The 22,863-nt window shown below is 43.1% G+C and overlaps 1 protein-coding gene across 1 annotated transcript in view; it reads left to right on the top strand.

Annotated features, from left to right (window-relative positions):
• The window catches only part of dgkb (diacylglycerol kinase, beta), an 88,816-nt gene that overhangs the window by 55,307 nt on the left and 10,646 nt on the right, over positions 1-22,863 (top strand). Inside the window, exons 21-22 of the mRNA XM_026183769.1 lie at positions 18,502-18,592; positions 19,891-20,086. Coding sequence (XP_026039554.1) covers positions 18,502-18,592; positions 19,891-20,086 — 287 coding nt within the window. The remainder of the gene's footprint in view (positions 1-18,501; positions 18,593-19,890; positions 20,087-22,863) is intronic.

Raw genomic sequence — 22,863 nt, forward strand, 5'->3', positions numbered from 1 at the left:
ACAGGCATGTTTTCAGTCCCTGGAACGCCTGTTCACATGCTGCGGTCCATATGACCGGATTTCGTTGGTTCTTCCCCAGTAATGTCGTCAGCGGCGCCGCCATTGTTGCAAACTGGGGCACAAACCTTCGGTACCAACCAACCAGTCCCAGGAAAGCCCGCACCTCCTTCTTGGTGCGAGGCCGAGGACAATTCTGGATAGCTTCCACCTTATCCAGCTGCGGTCGCACCTCTCCTCGTCCCACCTGGTAACCCAAGTAGCGAGTCTCCTGCCGCGCCCATTCACACTTCGAGGGGTTCAGAGTCAGCCCGGCCTTATGAATTCTTCCCAAGACCTCCGACAAATGCTGCATATGCTCCTCCCACGTGTGGCTGAAGATGACGACATCATCCAGGTAGGCGGCGCTATAACCGTCACAGCCCTGTAACAACTTGTCCATCAGCCTTTGGAAGGTAGCCGGTGCCCCATGTAGGCCAAAGGGCATCACGGTAAACTGGAAGAGCCCGGCAGGGGTCCTGAAAGCAGTGTACGGCCTCGACGTCTCCTCCAGTGGCACCTGCCAGTAGCCTTTGCACAAGTCCAAAGTGGTGATATACTGGGCAGCCCCAATCTTCTCCAGTAAATCCTCAATTCGCGGCATGGGGTACGCATCAAACTCGGAGATGGCATTTAGCTTTCGAAAGTCGATGCAGATGCGTAAAGAGCCATCCTTTTTGAAGATAATGACCACCGGGCTGCACCATTCGGAGCAGGACGGCTCGATCACTCCAAGCTCCAGCATCTTCTCCACCTCCTGTCGCAGCTTCTCCACCAAGTGTTGCGGAACCCGATAGGGCCGTTGCCGGATGGGCTGTCCCTCTTTTAGCCGGATCACGTGTTCAACCAAGGTAGTCCGACCTGGGTTAACGGAACACAGCGAAGGCGTCTCCTGCAGAATTTTCAGTAGCTCCGCAGCCTGCGGTGAGGTCAGATGAGTCAATACCGGAGACCTTGGATCCGTAGCCTGCTCAGGTTCACTCTGTCCTCCTCCTTGCACCACCCGGGCCATCAGTGCCTCCCTCGGAGCCGGACGGGGCTGCTCCACCCATTCCTTCAGGAGGTTCACATGGTAGGTTTGTTTCGGTTTCTTTTTTCCCGGATGATGGATCTCATACGTCACTGGTCCCATTCGGCGAAGCACGATATAGGGCCCTTGCCATTTCGCCAGCAGTTTACTGTTGGAAGAAGGGAGAAGTAACAGCACCTTTTGTCCGGGCTGAAACTCACGTTGCCGGGCCTGTTGGTCATACCAGATCTTCTGGCTTCGTTGAGCATCCCGCAGATTGGCTTCGGCCTCGGCCTGGTACCGCTCCAACCGCTCTCTCATCTCCAGCACAAACTGCACCACCCCTTTCTCATTTGGAGCCACGGTCGAAGACTCCCACCCCTTTCGAACGAGATCAAGCGGCCCCTGTACCTCCCACCCATACAGTAACTCAAAGGGGGAGAACCCCGTGGACGCCTGTGGAACCTCTCTATACGCGAACAAAAGAAAGGGTAACCACTGGTCCCAATCTTTTCCCGTGTCTGACACAAACTTCTGTAACATCCGTTTGAGAGTCTGATTAAACCTCTCCACCAACCCATCTGTCTGTGGATGGTACGGTGACGTCTTGATGGCCGAAACGCCTAACTGAGTGTGGAAGAGCTGCATTAACTTCGACGTAAAGTTAGTCCCTTGGTCGGTCAAAATCTCATCAGGTATCCCCACCCGAGAAAACAACTGTATCAGTGCGCGCAGAACATTAGGGGCTGTGATCGCTCGCAACGGAAACGCCTCTGGGAAACGGGTCGCGTAATCACACACCACCAATATGTACTGATAACCCCGACCACTTTTTACTAACGGACCCACAATGTCCATAGCTACCCTACGGAAGGGGATAGAGATGACCGGCAAGGGTTGTAGCAGAGCCCGATCCGATTTGCGCGCTGGGCAAGTTTTCTGACACACAGGGCATGCACGACAGTACTTCTGTACATCCGTATACATTGACGGCCAAAAGAAACGCGTACTAACCCGTAAATAGGTTTTTTGGCGACCCAAATGGCCTGCCCAGGGGAGGGTATGAGCTAAATGCAGAATGAGAGGCCTACAACTAGCAGGGATCACAAGCCGCTGGTGGTCCCCATCAACTGCATACAACACATTTTTCTCAACCACAAACTTCTCTTTTCCTCCCCATTTCCCTGTTCCCCCTTCAGGCACATTAGCAAACAACACTTCCAACGTCTCATCCTCCCTTTGCAACACAGAAATATTTTCAGGTACATCCCATTTCATGTTCTTATTGCCCGGTCCCTGGGACCATAGCTGCTTCTCAAAGCGGCGTTGGCGACGAGATTTTCTCGGCCCTTTCGTGCCACCCTCGCACAGACTACTGTCCAAGTCTGGCAGGGGTTGGCATCCCGCCTTCGCCTGGGCCCTAGTGACCACTGGGCCTAACACCTTCATTTGAACATTCCCCGATTCCCTCCCTTTTGTCTCTGTGTCCCGCTCTTCTTTTTCTTGCAACAAATCCATAAGCACAGGCACATCCATCCCCAGAATAACCTCTACCGGCAAATTCTGTACCACCCCAACAGACAATAAATATGGCTGGTCATTAATAGTCACTGTTATTTCCACCTTTGGGTAGGGATGTTTGTCACCATGCACACATAACACTTCTTCTTGTCGACTATAGTCCACACAGTTCACTGGTACCAAGCTTTGCTTAATTAATGACATAAAACTACCAGTGTCCAGCAAAGCAGTAACCTGCTGCCCATTTACCCTTATAGTTTTATAGCGTTGCCCCTCAGCTGGCTGGACCTTTGTTGGTTCCGCCTCCAGCCGAGGTGCATAGCAGGCCCCAGTGACTTTGGCCTTCCGGATGGGGCACACCGAGGCTTTATGGCCTGGCTGCTGGCAGTAATAACAAAGAAAGTCCTTACCCGCTCCTCGTAGAGTGGATACCTTGGGGGCCCCGGATGGCTCGGGGTTACTCTCCCGCTTCGGCAGACCCGCGGATTGCGGGGACGATCGCTGTGGCGTCCCAGCTGAGCGGACCGGGGCCGCTCCTCTCCGCGCATTGAAATACTGCGTCACCAACTTGGCTGCGGCCAGTCCGTCCGCGGGCTCATGCTCCCTCACCCAGGTCCTCACCTCCCCTGGAAGAACTCGAATTAGCTGCTCCAAAATAATCGCTTCTCCCATCTCGTCCTTCGTATGCTGCTCTGGTCGAAGCCAGCGCCGGTACAGTCCTTTCAGCCGGTAGTACGTCTCGGTGGGGCTCTCCCCAGGTGGAATAATATTAGAGCGAAACCGCTGCCGATACGTCTCCGGGGAAATGTCAAATTTAACTAACAAGGCAGCTTTTAAATCCTCATAACAGTGGGCTCTTTCTTCATCCATTGCGGTATAGGCCTCCAACGCCTTCCCCGCTAGCAACGGAACTAGCCGACAGGCCCATTCATTCTCCGGCCATCTCCAGGTTCTGGCCACTCGCTCAAAGCGCAACAAATAGTTCTCAATATCTTCCCCCATCTGGTACGGTGGAATCTTTGGCCCCTCCGATCGCCTCCACTCTCCGCCCGTCTGGTCGAAGCTGCTTGTCGTTGCCAGGGACTGGCGAGCCGGTTCCTCCAGTAACGACGGCCGGGATTCTCGCTGCCGGGCCGGGGTAGGCAGCACCATCCTGGGGCTACTCGCTGTTACCGTGCTCGGTGTAGCCGTAGCGGCCGTAGTGCTAGCTCCCGCTAACACTTGCCCTGAGCTCTGCTGACTAGCTGAATCCGCCGGCAACAGCGCATTAGGAGAGGGAACGGTCCTCAGCCCCCTGAGTTCTGCCAATAACACCGTCTCTCTCCTTTGCTGTCCCGCCAGGAAGTCCCTCATCATCGCAATCAGTTCTCCATCACGTGCTGCGGTCGAGGTTGTAGGCAACTCCGGACCAATCCTGCCGGAAATCTCCTCCTCCTCTGCTGAAGAAGATGACGCCGGCACTGTGTCCCACGCCAGCTCCTCTGCTGTCTTCTCCCCCGGAAGCTCATGCTGCTGGGACCGCAGCCCTGTGCGCTTCGCTGGGAGGCGCGTTTTCCTCTTCCGACTAGCCATCCCACTTCTGACACCATATGTCACGGGGTCCCCTTCCAGACCTCTCCCGGACAAACACAGGCGTAGTCGGTAAGGTATTAGTGTGGATACTTTATTTGAAGCGGCCTCCCCAGTGCATAAAAAGATGGTTACAAAGACATAAAACTGAGATCCGCGCTACACAGCCTGTATGTTACAACACACTCCCCTTCATATCCGGCTCGCCGTCTCTTATATCCCGTAACCCCTCCCCCTTGGCGTCACCACCAATTCTTTATTCTAACTTTAATCCCCGTCTCCCTCCCCCAGAATTTCTTTTTCATTATACACTCACAAAACATATACATTGATACAGGCTCTCAACTATTTCCCGGAAGTCTACCCGACTTCATATACACATTAACGGCCCACGTAATGAGGCCATTCTCATGACGGTCCAGACACACGTGAACTCATTATTTAAACCCCACACCCCCATACCATCGGCTTGCGTCACCCTGCACGATTGGCGATCCCCCCGCACGTCTCCCCGACCGACGCCCTTAACAAGTAAGTGGGAACCAAAATCTAGCCACCCCCGATGCGGCTCACAACTTGCTCCTCACCCCTTTTATTCCTCTACTCGGTCGTCAGAAAGATACGCCGCCCCGGGTGCCAAATCGAACTAATGGTGGCGATCTAATGGTGGCGGTGCCATACTCAGCGGACTCTGCCTTGAGACGGGTCACTCCGTCACACATGCTATTGGTTAATTAGATACTTCTGTTGATAAACAGATGAATGTACTTCTCTTTTGATATCACTTTAAGAATACAAGCAAAGTCTGCAGTTTTATAAATCCCCAGTTAATAAACTTCAATGCAAACCTAAGAATGTCGTCTTAATACTGATATTTAAAATGTAGCCATTGTTTATCTGTCATCCTTTTTGATGCTTTGCCTTTGCTCTAGATTTAGTTTCCAGGTCACGATATATAATAAAAAGTAACGTATGAGACATCAGTACAATGTGTGAAGAGAGAAATGTCAAAGCGTGACTGTTTTTATATGACAGCAGTAATAGGTGTTTTATGAACAAAAATCTATATATTTATGTCACCGCTGTGACCTTACAGAAACTACGTGTTTAACCAGCTTTAATTGCCAGAGAAATAACATAATTAATGAACAGCACTAATTATGAAATGAGGGGATTTTGTTCATGAAATGCTGGGGTCATATTCTCTCTCTCCTTCCATTTTTCTCATTCTTTCTATCTCTTGTATTTGCACCTTGGGGTGATTACCAGGGTGAAGGTGTGAAGATTTGACACTCGGCAGATAGATTCATTTACTGCCACTGCCGGACCTGGAGGTGATAATGAGGTCGAGGATTAAAAGCAGACAATCAGTCGGCCCGTGACGAGGGCCGCGCCACCTCCTCCCCCTCATGACACTCCTCCTCGACCGCCTTGTTAAAATATACTGGTCCCTTTCCCCCCATTTTTTGCTGATCTCCCATGTAATTATACACTAATCTCTAACTCTGAGGGGAGAGATGGATGGTGAGAGAAACAAGGAAAGAGAGGTGGAGAAGCAGAGAGTTGAGAAATTAACTTTGATTTTTGTGTACAGTTTCATGTTAACTTTTTTCGTGTTCTAACCAGTGCTCAGATTTGGCACAACCCTGGTACAGTTTACACTAATGTCATTTTTTTTACACAATGTAACTCATATGAAATAAAGTGACAGCAAATTGAGGCAAAATAACAGTCACAAGAAATATTTTTCTGTCTTTCCTTAAAAATGATTGGTAAAAATGTTCTGGCTTGATAGTTGTACATTTCCTAAACAATCATCTCAGCTTTTTAGTTTTCTTTGTTATCAGTTTGTAATTATTTTTCCAGTGTTTAGCCCATTTTACTTATAACAATACTTATTTGAATTTCCCTACAGCTTACAAATTCTTGTAGAAATTACCTACCAAATTGATATAAGCTGCTCTAAGACTTAATTGCAATGTGTAACACCAGAAAAAACAGTGCACAATAGAACCCAGTGTAATCACATGCGGTGTGATAGTCTTGAACCATTGTTCTACCACAACTATATAACAATGCACAGTACTAAACAGAACAATGTATTTATTGTAGTCTTGTTTCAAGCCTCATTTTATATAGAATCCACACATTGTGGCTATAGCATGGTTACATCTAAGAAAAGATGGCCATATAAACTGGATGTTAACAATGGGCATGTTAAAGTGTCCCTGTATAAGATACTAAACGGGAATCAGAATGTCAGTTATCAAATAAACTTCTATATTAATGTGCGTGTGGATGTTTGGATTGTCAAATAGAAGTGTTCTGAATTCTCAGTAAGCTCTTTTTCAGGAACTTGGATAAAAAGAGAATGGTTGGATGGATAAATGGCAGTTTGTTGTTCTCTAGCTTTCAGGTGTGTGTTAACTCAATGCTGCAGTCTTCCCAGGAGTAGGTATTTCATCAAAATTCAGCCCAGGGTTAGACCATGTAATGCTGAAAAAAAGACAGCTACATCTCAGGCCCTCAGGCAGCGTGTTAAATGTTAAGGTTCATGACAGTACTATTAGAGAAAGGCTAATATGGCCAGGGAGAAAGCCTCTTCTCTATGAATAAAACTAACAAAAAAAAACATTGCAGTGCAGCTTAGGTTTGCAAAGTTGCATCTGAACAAACCACAACATTTCCGCGACGAATGAGACCAAAGTAGAGCTTTCTGGTGATCATGCACAGTCCCACGTTTGCAGAAGATTTATCACAGCATATCGGCACAAGCACTTCCTGCTCGTTGTCAGTTATTTGGGCTTGTTTTGCAACCACAGTGCACTTGGCAGTCACTGAGTTGACCATGAACTCTTTAATATACCAAAGTATCCTAGAGTCATATTTTGAGATAATCTGTTCTAAAAACTAAAGCCTGATGGAAATTGAGTCAGCAAATCTGTGACAGAATGGTTGAAAAAGAAAAGGAACAAGGTGTTGCAATGGTCCAGTCACGTCCAGATCTCAACCCAATTGAAATGCCATGGAGGGACTTTAAGGGAGCTGGAAATAAATAAATGCTGCAAACCTCGATGAACTGAAGCAATGTTGGAAAGAAGAATGGGAAAAAATACAGAAAGCAATTACTTCATGTTGTTGCTGCTAAAGGTAGTTCTTCACATTGCTGAATCATGGGGTGAAACCAAGATTGCTGTGAAAACGTTCTTATTCATATAACTGTTTGTTAAATATGATTTACATTCCGTTTTTTCCCATTGGCATCGCTTTTCACTAGAACAATGATAACATGATAAAAACAATGAAGTCTCTGTGCAGCATTTTCCACGTTAATCAGATGATTTTAGATCAGTGAGGGAAAACATCTGATTTGGGACCTTTCGGTGTGAAAACTGCTCTGGCTGCAATGTTTGTTTGTTATGTGGCATCCGTCGTGGCACCTTGATGTTCCGATGATATTTGCTCTGCTTACCCAGATCTATTTTCGGTCCTGAGACATCTAACACCGTCAGCACACTCCTCCAGAGCCTCTCTGCCCCTGTGTGCCCACAGGTTCTTGCTGTGCTGTGTAACCATCCTGAGTTAACCTTTCCTGAAGGCACAGGGAAGCCCAGGCATGAAGCACTCTTTAGCATAATGAGTATGTTCATCAAAGCACTTCGTTGTGCTGGATGGGGCTGCTGGATTCACCAACGCACACACACCAGACAGCCCATGTTAATGTGTGTGTATGCATGTAGGTGTGTATGCGTTTCCTGCTGAGCTGGAAGCAGTGCCACAGGTGATGGCACTATTACACACACTCAATTACACACACACACACAAGCATGGTGGACCTCAGCGGAGGCTGCCCTCATTTGAGGATGAAATCATTTCTGCGACCAAAGTGTCATCTATAATTAATGACCATTTGTGTGTAATTTAGAGGGATCTCACCTGTGGCCCTGTCCTCAGCTCAGTGGGAGCACAAACAGACCCATACGCAGCAAAAAAGGTATAAACTGAACTAAACGCGCAGGCAAAAATGTGCACATAGGTAGCAACCTTTAGGAACGTAAAAAAATAAATAAACAATTAAGTGATGAAACTTTAACCTGTTCAAATTGATACTTATACATTAAGCTAAATCACATGCCCACCTAACTGAAACAAACAGCTCCCTGCTGATGTGCTGCTGATGTGTAGACCGTAGATAAATGTGTTACTAAAGTGCCTGAAGTCGTATAAATAATATAAAATCATTAATAACAGTATTGCTGTGTTAAGTTTATTTAAGGTGTATAAAAACCCTAGAATCTCTTTTATTTCATCTGTTAAATAGACATTTATTTACTCAACGATTTTTTTTTTTTATTAATGCACAAAATAAAATATTTAACTCAACCTACGAACACAACATAACCCAAAGCACTACCGCTGTTAACTTTGCTCATCTAAGTAACGTTATCTCGATTCAATTAGGGTTTTACGGGTTGGAGCATGTAGACGTCTGGACAGATACATTTTAAGGAAGCGAGTCACAGTGATGAAGCAACTGGAGATGATAGAAAGTCAAAAAGATTCAGCATCCTCAACCGGCGGGAAAAATGCTAGTAGTACCAAATGGGCAGGTTCCGAGTTAAACTTTTCTCAACATTGAGGCAAGTGACTGAAATGACTGCCAATAACCACAAACACCTGGACAAAAGTACTGGGCCACACCTCTGAATCTTTGAATTCAGGTGTTTTTAATACCATTAGCCCAGGTGTATAGCATGACCTAGCCATGCAGACTGTCTTTACAAACATTTGTGAGTTCACTGAAGTTGAGTGTGCTATATTACTGCATGAAGCAAATCTGACAAATTGCTTCTTGATATTCTTTAATCAACTGTAAGTGGAAGCATTTGAAACCACCATGGCATACAGACCTCGAACGCTCTGCTGACTCTGCTGGCTTTACAATCAGCACAGCTGTACACCAGCAGCTTTTTGGCTTGGGTTTCCATGGCCCAACAGCTCCTGTATGTGTAATGTATAGGTGGCCAAATACTTTGGCTGTATAGTATATATTTGAGGCTTTCAAAAGCAACCAGTGCTCGTAAAGTCCACTCCAGCAGCCGGTAGTGACAAAGTGATGCATGATGAGCAATCACTTCCTGCATCACTTCCTGCATCACTTCCTGTGTGTGCACATGAGTTTAATTTAACAATGAGAATTTTAAAGACATTGTGTTAGCGAGGCCTGTCTTTGGCACACAATTAATTTGCTTTTGTTTATTAACTTATTTGGTTTTTTGGATTCCAAGTGAAAATTTACATCTATCTATCTATCTATCTATCTATCTATCTATCTATCTATCTATCTATCTATCTATCTATCTATTAGAGATATTTCTATATCTACATAGACTCAGAAGCGTATGTTAGCAAAAGGACACCTATTGCTTCTGCTTCAACAATTTCATTTAAAATAAGTTTATGTCAGTTTACAATTGTCAGCATTCATTGATAAGTTAAGTACAGGAGTAGAACCACATCATGTGTACAGCTGCAACAACATAGCTTTATTGTTTCATATTCATGTGGCCACTGAAATGGTGAAGCGCGCAGCTCTGCTTGCGTAACTATTTTCTGTGTTAACCAAAGAGATTTAGGATGTCTGGCTTATCATTTCACTCACAGCAATGCAAGATTTTATACATCAGTTTTATCACTTGTTTTTTGTTAAGAAAAACACACACACACCCTTGAATCCATTGCAGTGCAGCAGAATACCTTTTTCAAGCTGCTTGCTACATCTCTGAAGGCAAGAAGCTGCACCATGGGTCATTTCTCAAACTGCCATTCGGAGTTGGAGCACTCCAGGCAGTGTCATGTTAAACAAAACAGTGCATTGATGCAATGCACAAAGAGTTGGTTATGTCAATGTGATATTTATCACCTCTGATCAAGAAGAAATTAGTGTGAAAATAAGGTCGTAGATCATTGTGGGTTAGATTAAGTGTCAGAGGGGGGGCAAAAAAAAAAATCAATGACCATGAGCTTCATGTTCAGTGTGGCCAGTCAAAAGTGCATCTAAAGGTGCTGTGGCCTCAGGACAGCAATGCTACACTGAAGCTCATCACCTATGACATCCTTTATTTGTAACCAAGCAGCGGCAGTTTTATAAACATTGTTCAGATTCAGGCTGTTTTGTTGCTTTCTCCTTTTTTTCCCCTTTTTTTCCCCTTTTAGCTTGTAATGTTTTTCTAAAGCTCTTTTCTTTTTTCCTCTTAGTCACACAGTTTGTGTTTTCCCTCCCTCTTTCAGTTTGGTTTTGTGATTTGTCTGTGCAAATAAACCACACTTCAGTCACTCTGGAAACCTGAGCCACTGTTTTCTTTTGGCCTGCCAGCTGTACGTACTACAGCTAATCTGACATGTACACCGCTAAAGTTATTACTGCAGTGCACTTTGCATTGATACACTGCAGCTACAATCACAACAGAGGTGCTGCAGCTACTCGGAGAACTGCAAACCTGCTGCACATGTTATTATTGCTGATGTTTGGGGTTTTTTTTTCATCCTTAAAATGCAAATTGCTCTCACCAGCAATATAATTTACTTCAAAGATGACTGCAAGGGTTCGACAGCATAACATCAGCCAACATTTAAGTAAATGGGTACTTTATGTTTGCTTTTATTACACTTAACATAATCCTCCTTACAAGCATCGTCTTATTCAAATGGTCTCCCTACTCTGGTCTCTCTATTGAAGATACTCCTCATAGTCAGTCTGTCAGATGAATCCAGCGTTTGGCATCGGGTAGCAGATAACAAATGACAGGACGATGTAGCCAATGAGATTCTCCTAATTATCTAATGACCAGGGACATGAGGTGATTTGTTGCCCCAATGAGCTTGTTAGGTTAAGTGGTGGGCATCGACAGGGCGGTCAGATGTTGTCTCTTGCTGTATCTCTTATTAGTGTGTTTTGCTTAACTGCATTTGACTGTAGTTTTTCGGGGTCACTTGCTATGAAAACCAAGAAATATTTTCCCTTTCATCATACTCATGATACAATACTCTTGGGATGTGATCCGTTATACACATGATATGTTCCAGAATGATCATCTATGGAAAATCCCAGTATTTGTGTAACTGAAGATTAAAAATTACCCCCGAATAGGACTCACGTGGTCTGCTTTCCAGCTATATTATCTTATATAAGTTAATCAACTTTCAGTTACTTTAGGTTATGCAGCAGTACCTTTTGTTATGCTAATGTTATCATTTGTTTTTTTCCATCTCCTACTCACCTTATTTACTTTTTTAAACTGCCATAGAAGTCCATATCCATATTTCGTCATAGGCCATAATACCAGAAGGAACATGAGATACTGTTTCCTCAACATTTTGCTCACGACGAAACTGTACAATAATAATGGATTGCATTATTCCACTATTCATTCACTCTTACATTCACACACTGGTGGAGGCAGCTACAGTTGTAGCCACAGCTGCCCAGGGGCAGACTGACAGAGGCGAGGCTGCCATATCGCGCCATCGGCCCCTCTGGCCATCACCAGTAGGCGGTAGGCTGAAGTGTCTTGCCCAAGGACACAACGACCGAGACTGTCTGAGCCGGGGCTCAAACCGGCAACCTTCCAGTTACAAGACGAACTGCCAACTCTTTGAGCCACGATCGCCCCCCCCAATGCATATTTCAGTTTCTGTGCTTTTATACTACTACTAATTTTGCCCCTCCCCCTAAAAAAAAATTATCCATTTTTTTATCTGTCAAAAATGAACCAAAGATATCATGTTTGTTTGTTTCTGCCTGTCTTACTGTGTGGGGTACAAGTTAGCTACAAGTAACTAATAGTTATGATAAGGAGTAGGATACAAAGCACTCTGAAAGCACTTTCTTAACCCTGAAACAATTAACACAATCACAGTGATTCATCAGATTTTACGCTGATCCCTCTGGAGTTAGAAACTTGTTACAACTTCTGTTTCATTACTTAGTAATTGTCCCCAGAAAGCAGATTTTGGTTTCTTGGTGCATCTTCTCATTACGATGTGTTCACATTGAATATTAAACAAAGTTTATTTATTTGGTTAGTTTTAAACTTTGGGTTTTATTCCTTTATGTCACAATATTCATATGCAACACTTCCCTGTGTTACTATATCACAACCAAGCTGGTGAATTTAAATGAGGAGTGATGTGAGGAACAATCCTGTGTTTGACAGCTAAGATGCTGATTGCAAAATGTAACAGTTGTATTTGTTATTCCACTTTGTTTTCTCACCGTTTTCGTCATGCCTCCATATGTTCTACATTTGCACATTTTGGAATAAGTGCAAGGTTATATCTCCAGTTAAAAATATACATTTATAGAAAATCTCCAGCTAAGTTTATGGCACTTTGACACAATCTGTGTCTGTTAACTCTCATTTTGTCAGTGAATGCAGTTGTTGTCTTCAAAACTCTTAATTTGCATTACTTCTAAATATGCCTAAATATGCCTTCAGCTACATCTGTCTCTCGCTCTGGTTTTGCTGTGTTATATATATATATATATATATATATAGATAGATAGATAGATAGATAGATATATAGATATATCTATATATCTATATATATATATTAGGGGTGCAACGATACACAAAATTCACGGTTCGGTTCGGTTCGATACTTTGGTGTCACGGTTCGATATTTTTTCAATACAAAAAAATGTTCATGCCTTTTTAATTTGTCATTTATTAAAATTATAAATATATATTTTAACTCAAAAGTACAGTTTTTAAATTTAACCCTAACCCTTGTGCGCGTTTTTTATTTTGACAGCGAATGCGCACCTGCGGACCACTTATGTGCAGCCCTGGTTATTTAGCTCGTCATATTGCAGCCACAGAAATTCTTTTGTCCATGAAACCATAAAGCTGCACTTTCTTTTTGCCTTATAGTCTCATTTGTCATAACTTCTCCGTTTTGTGGTAAGCTTTTCTTTGGCTGTCACTTCTTCACCCCGACCTGTCTTATTTGGCTCAGCAGAACTAAAATATATATACTGCTACTTTTACACACGGACTCACATAAGCTCAGCGATTCTCTGCGCGATCAACCTCTCACATGTTTAAGCTTGCTGTGGGAGATTTCACTTGTCATGTTTGCATAGTAAGCTAACGATTAATAAGACGATGTCAGAGGAATTGGTGCACAAATTATCATCACTCACAGATCAGTGCTGTTGCTCTGCAAAAAAAACAAGCGCAAATTCAAACGCGATTTCAATATGTCACATATTGACAGTGGCTCACCGATGCCAATGACATAATTACCCAGCTACATTTCTGAAAGAATGCAAAAGCATTGACATATATTTTTCCTTCCTACAATAGCCCGACGGGCAGGGTAGCCCGTCTGAAAAAAATCGCTAGCCCCAGGACGTCGGGCTAGCGATTTTGCAAGCCCTGTATCTGATTGAGGAATCACTCATCTTTGGAAAAGAGAGTTTATTACAGAGAAATGTCTCTTTCCAAAATAAAAGCTATACTATCCGCTTCTTCTGGGCTATATTCTCAGCAGCATAAGGAGAATCATGTGCTAACAGCTGTCTAAATGACTCGGCTAAAGTTAGTAGCATGCTTGTTGTTTTTGTCTTTGCACTAGGATGATGTCGGCGTAAATGTGCAGTCATATTCGTTGTGTTCCCACTAGTGCTTTCAGGTTAATCTCGTTGAAATGACCTTAACGCCACAACACGGCAAATCTCCGTTAACGAGCTACCGCCGATCGCCCCGTGCATGGGGCTAGACGGCCAACACGTTAACGAGCTAACTGCGCTAACACACTAGTTCCCACCCATGTAATTAAGCATTGCGTGGCACATCCAACATACTGTTTTACTTTAGTCCATGACTCGCTTACCTTCAGGGTCATACGTCACATGAAAACCAAAATAATTCCAAACGCCAGATCTGAATGAGAGTGGGGGAGGTCCATCTTGCAAGGAGAGCTTAACTTCTGTCTCGCTAGCTTGCCCTGCGCTCTTCCTTCTGACTATGCTGTCTGTGTTGAGCGCTCAGTGGATCTGCGCTCGACAGTGCAGCCTAGGCGGAGTAGTCGAACACAGATTCACTGAGCGCTCAACACAGACAGCATCGTCAGAAGGAAAGTTGATAAAATAAATTACAAATGTTGTATTGTTCGATACATATGCGTACCGAACCGAAAGCACTGTATCGAACGGTTCAATATCGATACGAATATCGTTGCACCCCTAATATATATATATATATAAAAAAAAAAAACACCCAGCACGCCCCTGCGGGCGGTTTATCCTTCAAGCTCGGGTCCTCTACCAGAGGCCTGGGAGCTTGAGGGTCCTGCGCAGTATCTTAGCTGTTCCCAGGACTGCGCTCTTCTGGACAGAGATCTCCGATGTTGTTCCTGGGATCTGCTGGAGCCACTCGCCTAGCTTGGGAGTCACCGCACCTAGTGCTCCGATTACCACGGGGACCACCGTTACCTTCACCCTCCACATCCTCTCGAGCTCTTCTCTGAGCCCTTGGTATTTCTCCAGCTTCTCGTGTTCCTTCTTCCTGATATTGCTGTCATTCGGAACCGCTACATCGATCACTACGGCCATCTTCTTCTGTTTGTCTACCACCACTATGTCCGGTTGGTTAGCCACCACCATTTTGTCCGTCTGTATCTGGAAGTCCCACAGGATCTTAGCTCGGTCATTCTCCACCACCCTTGGGGGCATCTCCCATTTTGACCTCGGGACTTCCAGGTTATACTCGGCACAGATGTTCCTGTACACTATGCCGCTTGGTTATGGCGTTCCATGTATGCCTTGCCTGCTAGCATCTTGCACCCTGCTGTTATGTGCTGGATTGTCTCTGGGGCATCTTTACACAGCCTGCACCTGGGGTCTTGCCTGGTGTGATAGACCCCAGCCTCTATGGATCTTGTGCTCAGAGCTTGTTCTTGTGCTGCCATGATTAGTGCCTCTGTGCTGTCTTTCAGTCCAGCTTTGTCCAGCCACTGGTAGGATTTCTGGATATCAGCCACCTCCTCTATCTGCCGGTGGTACATACCGTGCAGGGGCCTGTCCTTCCATGATGGTTCCTCGTCTTCCTCCTCTTTCTTGGGTTTCTGCTACCTGAGGTATTCACTGAGCACTCGGTCAGTTGGGGCCATCTTCCTAATGTATTCTTGGATGTTCGTTGTCTCATCCTGGACTGTGGTGCTGACACTCACCAGTCCCCGGCCCCCTTCCTTCCGCTTAGCGTACAGCCTCAGGGTGCTGGATTTGGGGTGAAACCCTCCATGCATGGTAAGGAGCTTTCTTGTCTTTATGTCAGTGGCTTCTATCTCCTCCTTTGGCCAGCCTATTACCCCTGCAGGGTACCTGATCACGGGCAGGGCGTACGTGTTGATGGCCCGGATCTTGTTCTTACCATTCAGCTGACTCCTCAGGACTTGCCTGACCCTCTGCAGGTACTTGGTGGTTGCAGCTTTTCTAGCGGCCTCTTCATGGTTCCCATTCGCCTGTGGGATCCCCAAGTACTTGTAACTGTCCTCTATGTCTGCAATGTTGCCTTCTGGTAGTTCAATCCCCTCAGTTCTGACTACCTTCCCTCTCTTTGTTACCATCCGACTACACTTCTCCAGTCCGAACGACATTCCAATGTCATTGCTGTATAGCCTGGTAGTGTGGATCAGTGAATCGATGTCTCGTTCACTCTTGGCATACAGCTTGATGTCATCCATGTACAAGAGGTGGCTGACAACTGCTCCGTTCTGTAGTCGGTATCCGTAGCCAGTCTTGTTAATGATCTCACTGAGGGGGTTCAGGCCTATGCAGAACAGCAGTGGGGACAGAGCATCTCCTTGGTAGATCCCGCACTTGATGGTGACTTGTGCTATGGGCTTGGAGTTGGCCTCTAGTGTTGTACGCCACATCCCCATTGAGTTCCTGATGAAGGCTCTTAGGGTCCCATTGATCTTGTACAATTCTAGGCATTCCAGTATCCAGCTGTGGGGCATTGAGTCATAGGCCTTCTTGTAATCAATCCAGGCAGTGCACAGGTTGGTCAGTCTGGTCTTGCAGTCTCGGCTGATTGTTCTGTCTACCAGTAGCTGGTGTTTTGCGCCTCTGGTATTCTTGCCAATTCCTTTCTGTGTCCCGCTCATGTATTGACCCATGTGCCTGTTCATCTTAGCCGATATGATGCCTGACAGGAGCTTCCATGTAGTACTGAGGCAGGTTATTGATATATATATATATATATATATATATATATATATATATATATATATATATATATATATATATATATATATATATATATATACATATATATATATATATATATATATATACACACAGCAAAACCAGTTTCAGTACAACAGCAGTAAGAATGGAAGGTCCAAAACATTGCATGTAGTGTATCTGGGTCCATTCTCTGCATTAACCACAAGATTTGATTACGCTTTTCAGAGTAGCCACCTTCATTTGTTTATTTGCAAATTTGCACAGATTTTGTTTATGTGTTCTCCTGGGCTTTCCCTCTCGTCTGGCCAGTTTACAGACTCATGATGACAATGGTGGTGTGGTGGTGGTGGAGGAGACGTAGGAATGTGTTATGTAAATTCTCCCAGCATGGCCCTGGTCGTCCTTATACCTCTTACCACCTTCCTCTGCTTTCTTCCCTCTGCTATTGACCATGTTGCACATTATAAATCAAGTGTACCTTGCTAGTACTCTAATGAAAGCTCATTTATAAAGTGGCTAAATGGTCCTGACAAAAGTCCTAATGAGGAAATCAATAATTCAGTGATTGTTGCTGTGCTTATACTAATACGTTCCTCTTGTAGTGCTTTGATCCCAGCTAGGAGAGTAACATTTGTTACTGTATTCAGTTCTGCTTGTCAGCATTGTTGTAGTTTTTTTTCTTTCCTTGAATCTTTGAGATAAACGATGTCCCGTTAGAAACATCAAAAGCTGTCTCACATGTTCTTCAATATCCAATAAACTTCTTTTTGATGAGGAAAGAGTGAAGAAATGTAAAAAATATTTTCTCTTGAATTGTTAATATGAAACATTACTCTGGTATTTGCTCGGCACAAATCACTGTGATTAATGAGAGGTTTGATGTTTTTATTGAATTGCTTGCAATGACCATTTTTTCTCCACCATCCCACCATCTACTGCACTGAAGTACTTTTCACTGAAGTCGCCAGCAGGAGGTTTGGTTATTTGCCAAAAAAAAAGAGAAAGTTGAGAAGAAACATGTTGAGTAATTTACCTCATAGCATGGTGAAAAAAGTTAGTGTTGACTTATTGTAAAGCAGTAAACAGAGCTGAATGTAAAAAATCTATGACCTAATTCACTGTATTTGTTTCACAGTGTCATAACCTGTTAAGCAGTTATTTTTATTAGTATCACACTCACATTAGCAGTGCAGTGTTTTACAAGTTTCCATGACTGTCTTAAAATAACCGCTTCTTTTACTCCATCCACATTGCCCCATAAATACAGTCATTGTGAAGCTGCTGACCTGATCTAACAAGTTTGGCTTAAAGAAAATAAGTTCAAAGATCCAGCCTCCTCTAATTGCATGAAACCGAGCTAGTGATCAGTAATAGTTCTTTCAAGTCTTGTTTAAAGCAAAGTTGATGAATTCTTCTTGTTCAGGGGTTTAAATTATTAAAGAAATAAAATAAATAATGCAGTATTCAAATTATCCTTGACATGCAGTTTTACTTTCACCTGTTTTACACAAAGATGCACATATTAATGTTACTTTATTAATGAAAATCAAATTACAATTACAGTTTTATTTTATTTGTGTACCTGAGAGAAAATACAATACAGTATAGCAGTGTTTGGACAGATGGTGACTCACCCCTGCAAGGTCATTGATCATCAGCCTTAGGGACTGGAGTGTACACTGTAGGAAGCCTGGGGAGCAGCACCCTAGTCCTCTGTTAATTGCCAGGGCAGGTAGATTACCCTCTTATGCCCCTCCCTGCTCCTTAATGTTGGGCACAGCCACCCGAAGTGCTCCCTCAGATGCCTCCTTAACTAGCTTTGAATTCAGTGATTAATGAAACACATTATACTTCTTTTGGATTAATGGCTGTGTGGTTTTAGCAAGCTGTAAATGGTAAAAGTACATTTCCTGTGTAGATTAAAAGATTCTTTTTCAAACACGATTCAAGCACAAACCCACCTTTATGGAGTGGTCTTCTATTTTTTTATATAATCCAGTATAGGAGACTAAAGACAGAGAGCACAAGCTTCAGATTTTGATGTGGGGAAAACACTTCCATGTTTCCTTTTTTCTCGGTCCCTTTGCAGTTCCTGTTGTTTTGTTTTTTTCAGAACAAAGAATAAGCTGTGGTACTTTGAGTTCGGCACGTCGGAGACCTTTTCGGCCACATGTAAGAAGCTCCACGACTTTCTGGAGGTTGAGGTAACTCAAACCATGTATTTTGTTTTTGGAGACTTTTCCAAGAAAAGAAACAAAAGCAAAAGCATATATTTTGAAATTTGTTGCTTTGTAACTTATTCTTCTTTATCTCAGCTCTTAGATACGAAGCAATCATGTATTCTTTATTATTAAGGGTATTTCACTAGCAGTCAGGTAAGAATATTGATGTCATTTAAGATATTCTCGTCTTCTGCTGCTCCATAAATAGCACTAATGTATACTAGTTTCAGATTCACCCAGACAAAGTGTGGATGTGTGAAGGCTATCTGTGCACCTCCCCACCCACTTCTCACATAACCTTAGTGTAACACACAGGTAATTAGCCCTACACGACCCTGCTGTGTGTGATATTGAGTGATAATGAAGATGGTGTCTATACAATTCATCTTCCCTCTTCTCAGAGCTATCCACACAGTGCAGAGGTCTTCATTAATTAGGGCTGAGTAGTGCTTACATTACTGAAGAAGGACAGGTAGGGAGATGATGAGACATCCCTGAGTCATAAAATGCACCATTTAGAGTAATATATAATACAATATTTCTGGGTTAACACAGAATAACTATAAGGACACTTGCCCCTTCATGCTGGGCTCTTTTAAGCATAATTAAAATGAGTGCAGGATGGGTCAAGCAGTTAGTACAAAGTGTACTTGTGTTTTAAAGTTAAAACAACCAGCTGCTCTGGTTCTCTCCCATCTTTCTAAAATTCTGATTCCTAGATCTCTACGTAATAAGATTAAGCATATATTAGCTATGTGCCTAAATTAAACCAAATAGTGGAGAGTAAGCAGAAACTAAAACTTGTCTTACCTTAAGAACACTTTAGAAATAAAGATTTGATTTTAGGTTATACGAGTAATATTTGAACATCTGGGTTGTAATTGAGCTTATTTCAACTCTATTTTTCTAATAAAGTAGTTTTTATACTTTGCTGAACAGTAACTGAAAACAGAACTACACAAAGTGGACTTCCAGTTCATGGATTGAAAAATTTATATCTTACCTTCTCTTTCAAAGATGACCTCCCTGTGCTTACTAATATTTTTAAGAGCCGTGTCACGTTATGGCACAACAGCAGCATTGACACTCTGGGGTGAGAACTGGTTAAGAATCAAAGGTTCGTCTTACTTAGACAAAGCAATATATTCTGGTTTAGACATTGGGGAAAAACACTGTTTAGGGTTCATCATCTTATAGATTATTTCAGTATCAAACTGTAGTACAAAGCTTGTGATGAAACGGATTGTATCTGTCCTTCTCTTTCTGTGTTCTTTTAAAAGTGTGATGGTGTTACTCTGGACCTTAGCAGTATTTCCTTGGAAGGCATTGCCATTCTCAACATTCCCAGCATGCATGGTGGCTCCAACCTTTGGGGTGAAAGCAAGAAGAGGAGGGGCTACCGCAAGGGAGGAAAGAAGGGTCAAGACAAAAGGACACCTGTGCTCGACCCCAAAGAACTCATGTTTGCGGTTCAAGGTAGCTCTGACACCCGAGTTTTACGGTTGTTTACATAAATGCTGAAATCATTGTGGTTAGAAAGCTTAATTACATTACAAATCTAAACTCACAGAGAAAATGTGTTATTGCTAAATAAAATGCTTCAATAACCTGTGTTATACTTGGCTATGTGGCTACAAAGCCACATTTAGCAAAATAGCTTGAAGGAGCATGTTGTAGCCTATTGATTTTTTGGTAAGTGGCCACTTTGGTGTAGTATATATTCCGGCTCTAAAGTTCAGGCTCTAGCTGCTGGGCTGGGGTCTGCACACACTCAGCTTTAGCATCACTCTGGGGGTTTTCATAATCTTTGTGTTAGCATGTTTTCTGTGCACATGCTTCCAGAGTGCCAACGTAGTGTTAACAGAATAATGTGGCTGTGTCTGTCTGTGAAGCATTTCATATTTGCATTCGTCCTTTCATTCAGTCAAAATAAAAGTAAGGTTCATATCCCTATTCCTCAAAGCTGTAGACCACTCCAGCATTTTCCTCCTCCTGCACACAAACTTAAATCAGCTGACAGTTTTGGAGGGTTTTTGTTGTCAACCTTGTGTCCAGATATATGAAGAAGATGTATGAAGTAACACGAGTAACAAAATAACTGACTGAAAAATGTAATGTGATTACTATAACACACTATTTGGGAGTGGTTACGCCCACTATTTTTTCAATAGCTGAACATTTCTGGCTAAATCTGTCGGCATGTTGTAACGTAATTGGTGAGTCATCAACAGCAGTCAAACCTCTGCATGCTACATACCATGGTTGGTTTGCTCTGTTAAACAATAATAGTGCAAGTTAAACAGCTTTGACAGTGTAGGAGGTTCTTCTCCCTGAAGCCCACATCAGACACTAACAGTCTGTGTCCTTGCTCCTATCAGACAGATCAAAGACTAAACTTTGGGCCAAACTTTTCCTGAGCACATTAATATTTCACTGATGACAAGGTGAATCACAGCCAGCAGGTTTTGTTTGCAAAGAAGAGGTACAATCATGTCACAGTTTGGAACTGTCACTTGTGTATTAATGGTCTGTGTGGGCACCAGTGGACAGGCTCTGTTAATAGGAGCTGACTGAGTGGGGTGTTGGGCATACCCCTGAATCCATTTACGTCAAAAGGAAGCCCATCAATGGGAATATATGAATGAACGAAACACAATGAGTCAGCTGCTCTGTGGAAACTGGTGAAATTGTGTGAGCCGCTTTAGGGAGTTAATAGCAAAGGGTAGAAAATATCCAGAAAGCAGAATATTCTAGTACTGCAGTGAAAAATTACAGACAATATAATTTTTCCTTCAAATACATAGTAAGAACTATATATATGTGGCTTAATATATCATCACTGCACAAGTGTTTTCAGTTATTGTAGTCCTGTTGAAAGGGAATACAATTTAGTTTTACTTTTTGTTAAGCTTTCATATCAATATGCCCCAATTTTATCCATGTTTACAAAATAGCTTGAATGACAGCTAATCTGTTCTTTATTGAAATAATTTTATTACTAATAATTGCTGTTGAGTCTTTCTAAATTCTTTTGTAGACTCACAGCCGTGAATTCTGGATTTACTTGGCTTTTGTATTTTATTTCTATCATGTCTAACTGTGCCTGTTCAGGTGATGCACAGTATGTTTTTTAGGTTTCCTGCTGAGATGGTGTGTTTGTACCTGGGGATGAAGTGGATGTTACAATCAGTGTCTGGCTTTGAGACATGACGAGCCAGCAAAGATCTCCAGACATGGCTGCCAGTGATCCCTTATGAGACTTCACTGGCCATAGCACAATTTCTGGAAAATAAAAAGCCCTCTGTGAAGCACACTATGGAGCATTCATTCCTTTTAGTTGTGATTCAATTTTCTGTTTCCTTTGGTGCTGTTTTGCCTTTAAAGATGGTTAAAGGTGGCACATTTTAAATTGGACTCTTTTTCACAGTCACAGCATTTATTGTGCAAAATGAATCTGTTTTATGTTGTTTAAAAAACTGAGAAAACAAGTGAGAGACAGTGAGGAAGTAGACAAGGAAACACAACTCAGTCCGACAATAAATAACCCATAAAAAAGTCATTCTCCAGTACATTAACATCACCTTTTTGATGCTTCGAGCTGAGCATTTCCGTCAGTAGGCTTGCCCTGTAACATACTCTGCTGTGTCATCTTGGATATCAAACATGACCATCATTTAGAAAAGAAATGCAGTGTTGTATTTAATAAGACTTCTAATTTGCAACCAGGACCATAAGATTATCATGGGCATGTTCACCGATGGCAGTTTTCTCACTGACTTCCATACAACCAGACTTCTTTTTTTGGACGACCCCCTGCTGACAGTTAGAAAAATCGAGGTTTAAGGATTTCAGTAGACTTCAGGTTAAACCAATGCAAAATCATAATAAAAAGGAACCATGTGGCACATGTGCACTGTGAGGGACACATTTGATCAATGCAAAGCCCAGCTTTGCTATGATGAACACTCCATTTATCCCTGAAAAAAAATCAATCACTTCTGTGTTTGTATTTAAAAAAAAAAAATAGAGGCCACAGTCTAAACCTGGAAAGGCACTTAGTGTGAGTGGGGAGTATTTCCCTTTGTTTATGTGTGTCCATACCCATTTGAGCCTGTGTATTGATGCGGGTGGGTGTGTTTGTGTTGTCCACCTGTACTGTATATCTTAGAATAGATGCCCTTGTGGAAGGTGCCCTCAAGGTGAGCAGCCAAACTTGTTAGATCAAGAGAACAGCGTATTTAGAGGTAAACACA

This window comes from Astatotilapia calliptera, chromosome 11 (assembly GCF_900246225.1).
Source record: "Astatotilapia calliptera chromosome 11, fAstCal1.2, whole genome shotgun sequence".
Classification (NCBI taxonomy): Eukaryota; Metazoa; Chordata; class Actinopteri; order Cichliformes; family Cichlidae; genus Astatotilapia; species Astatotilapia calliptera.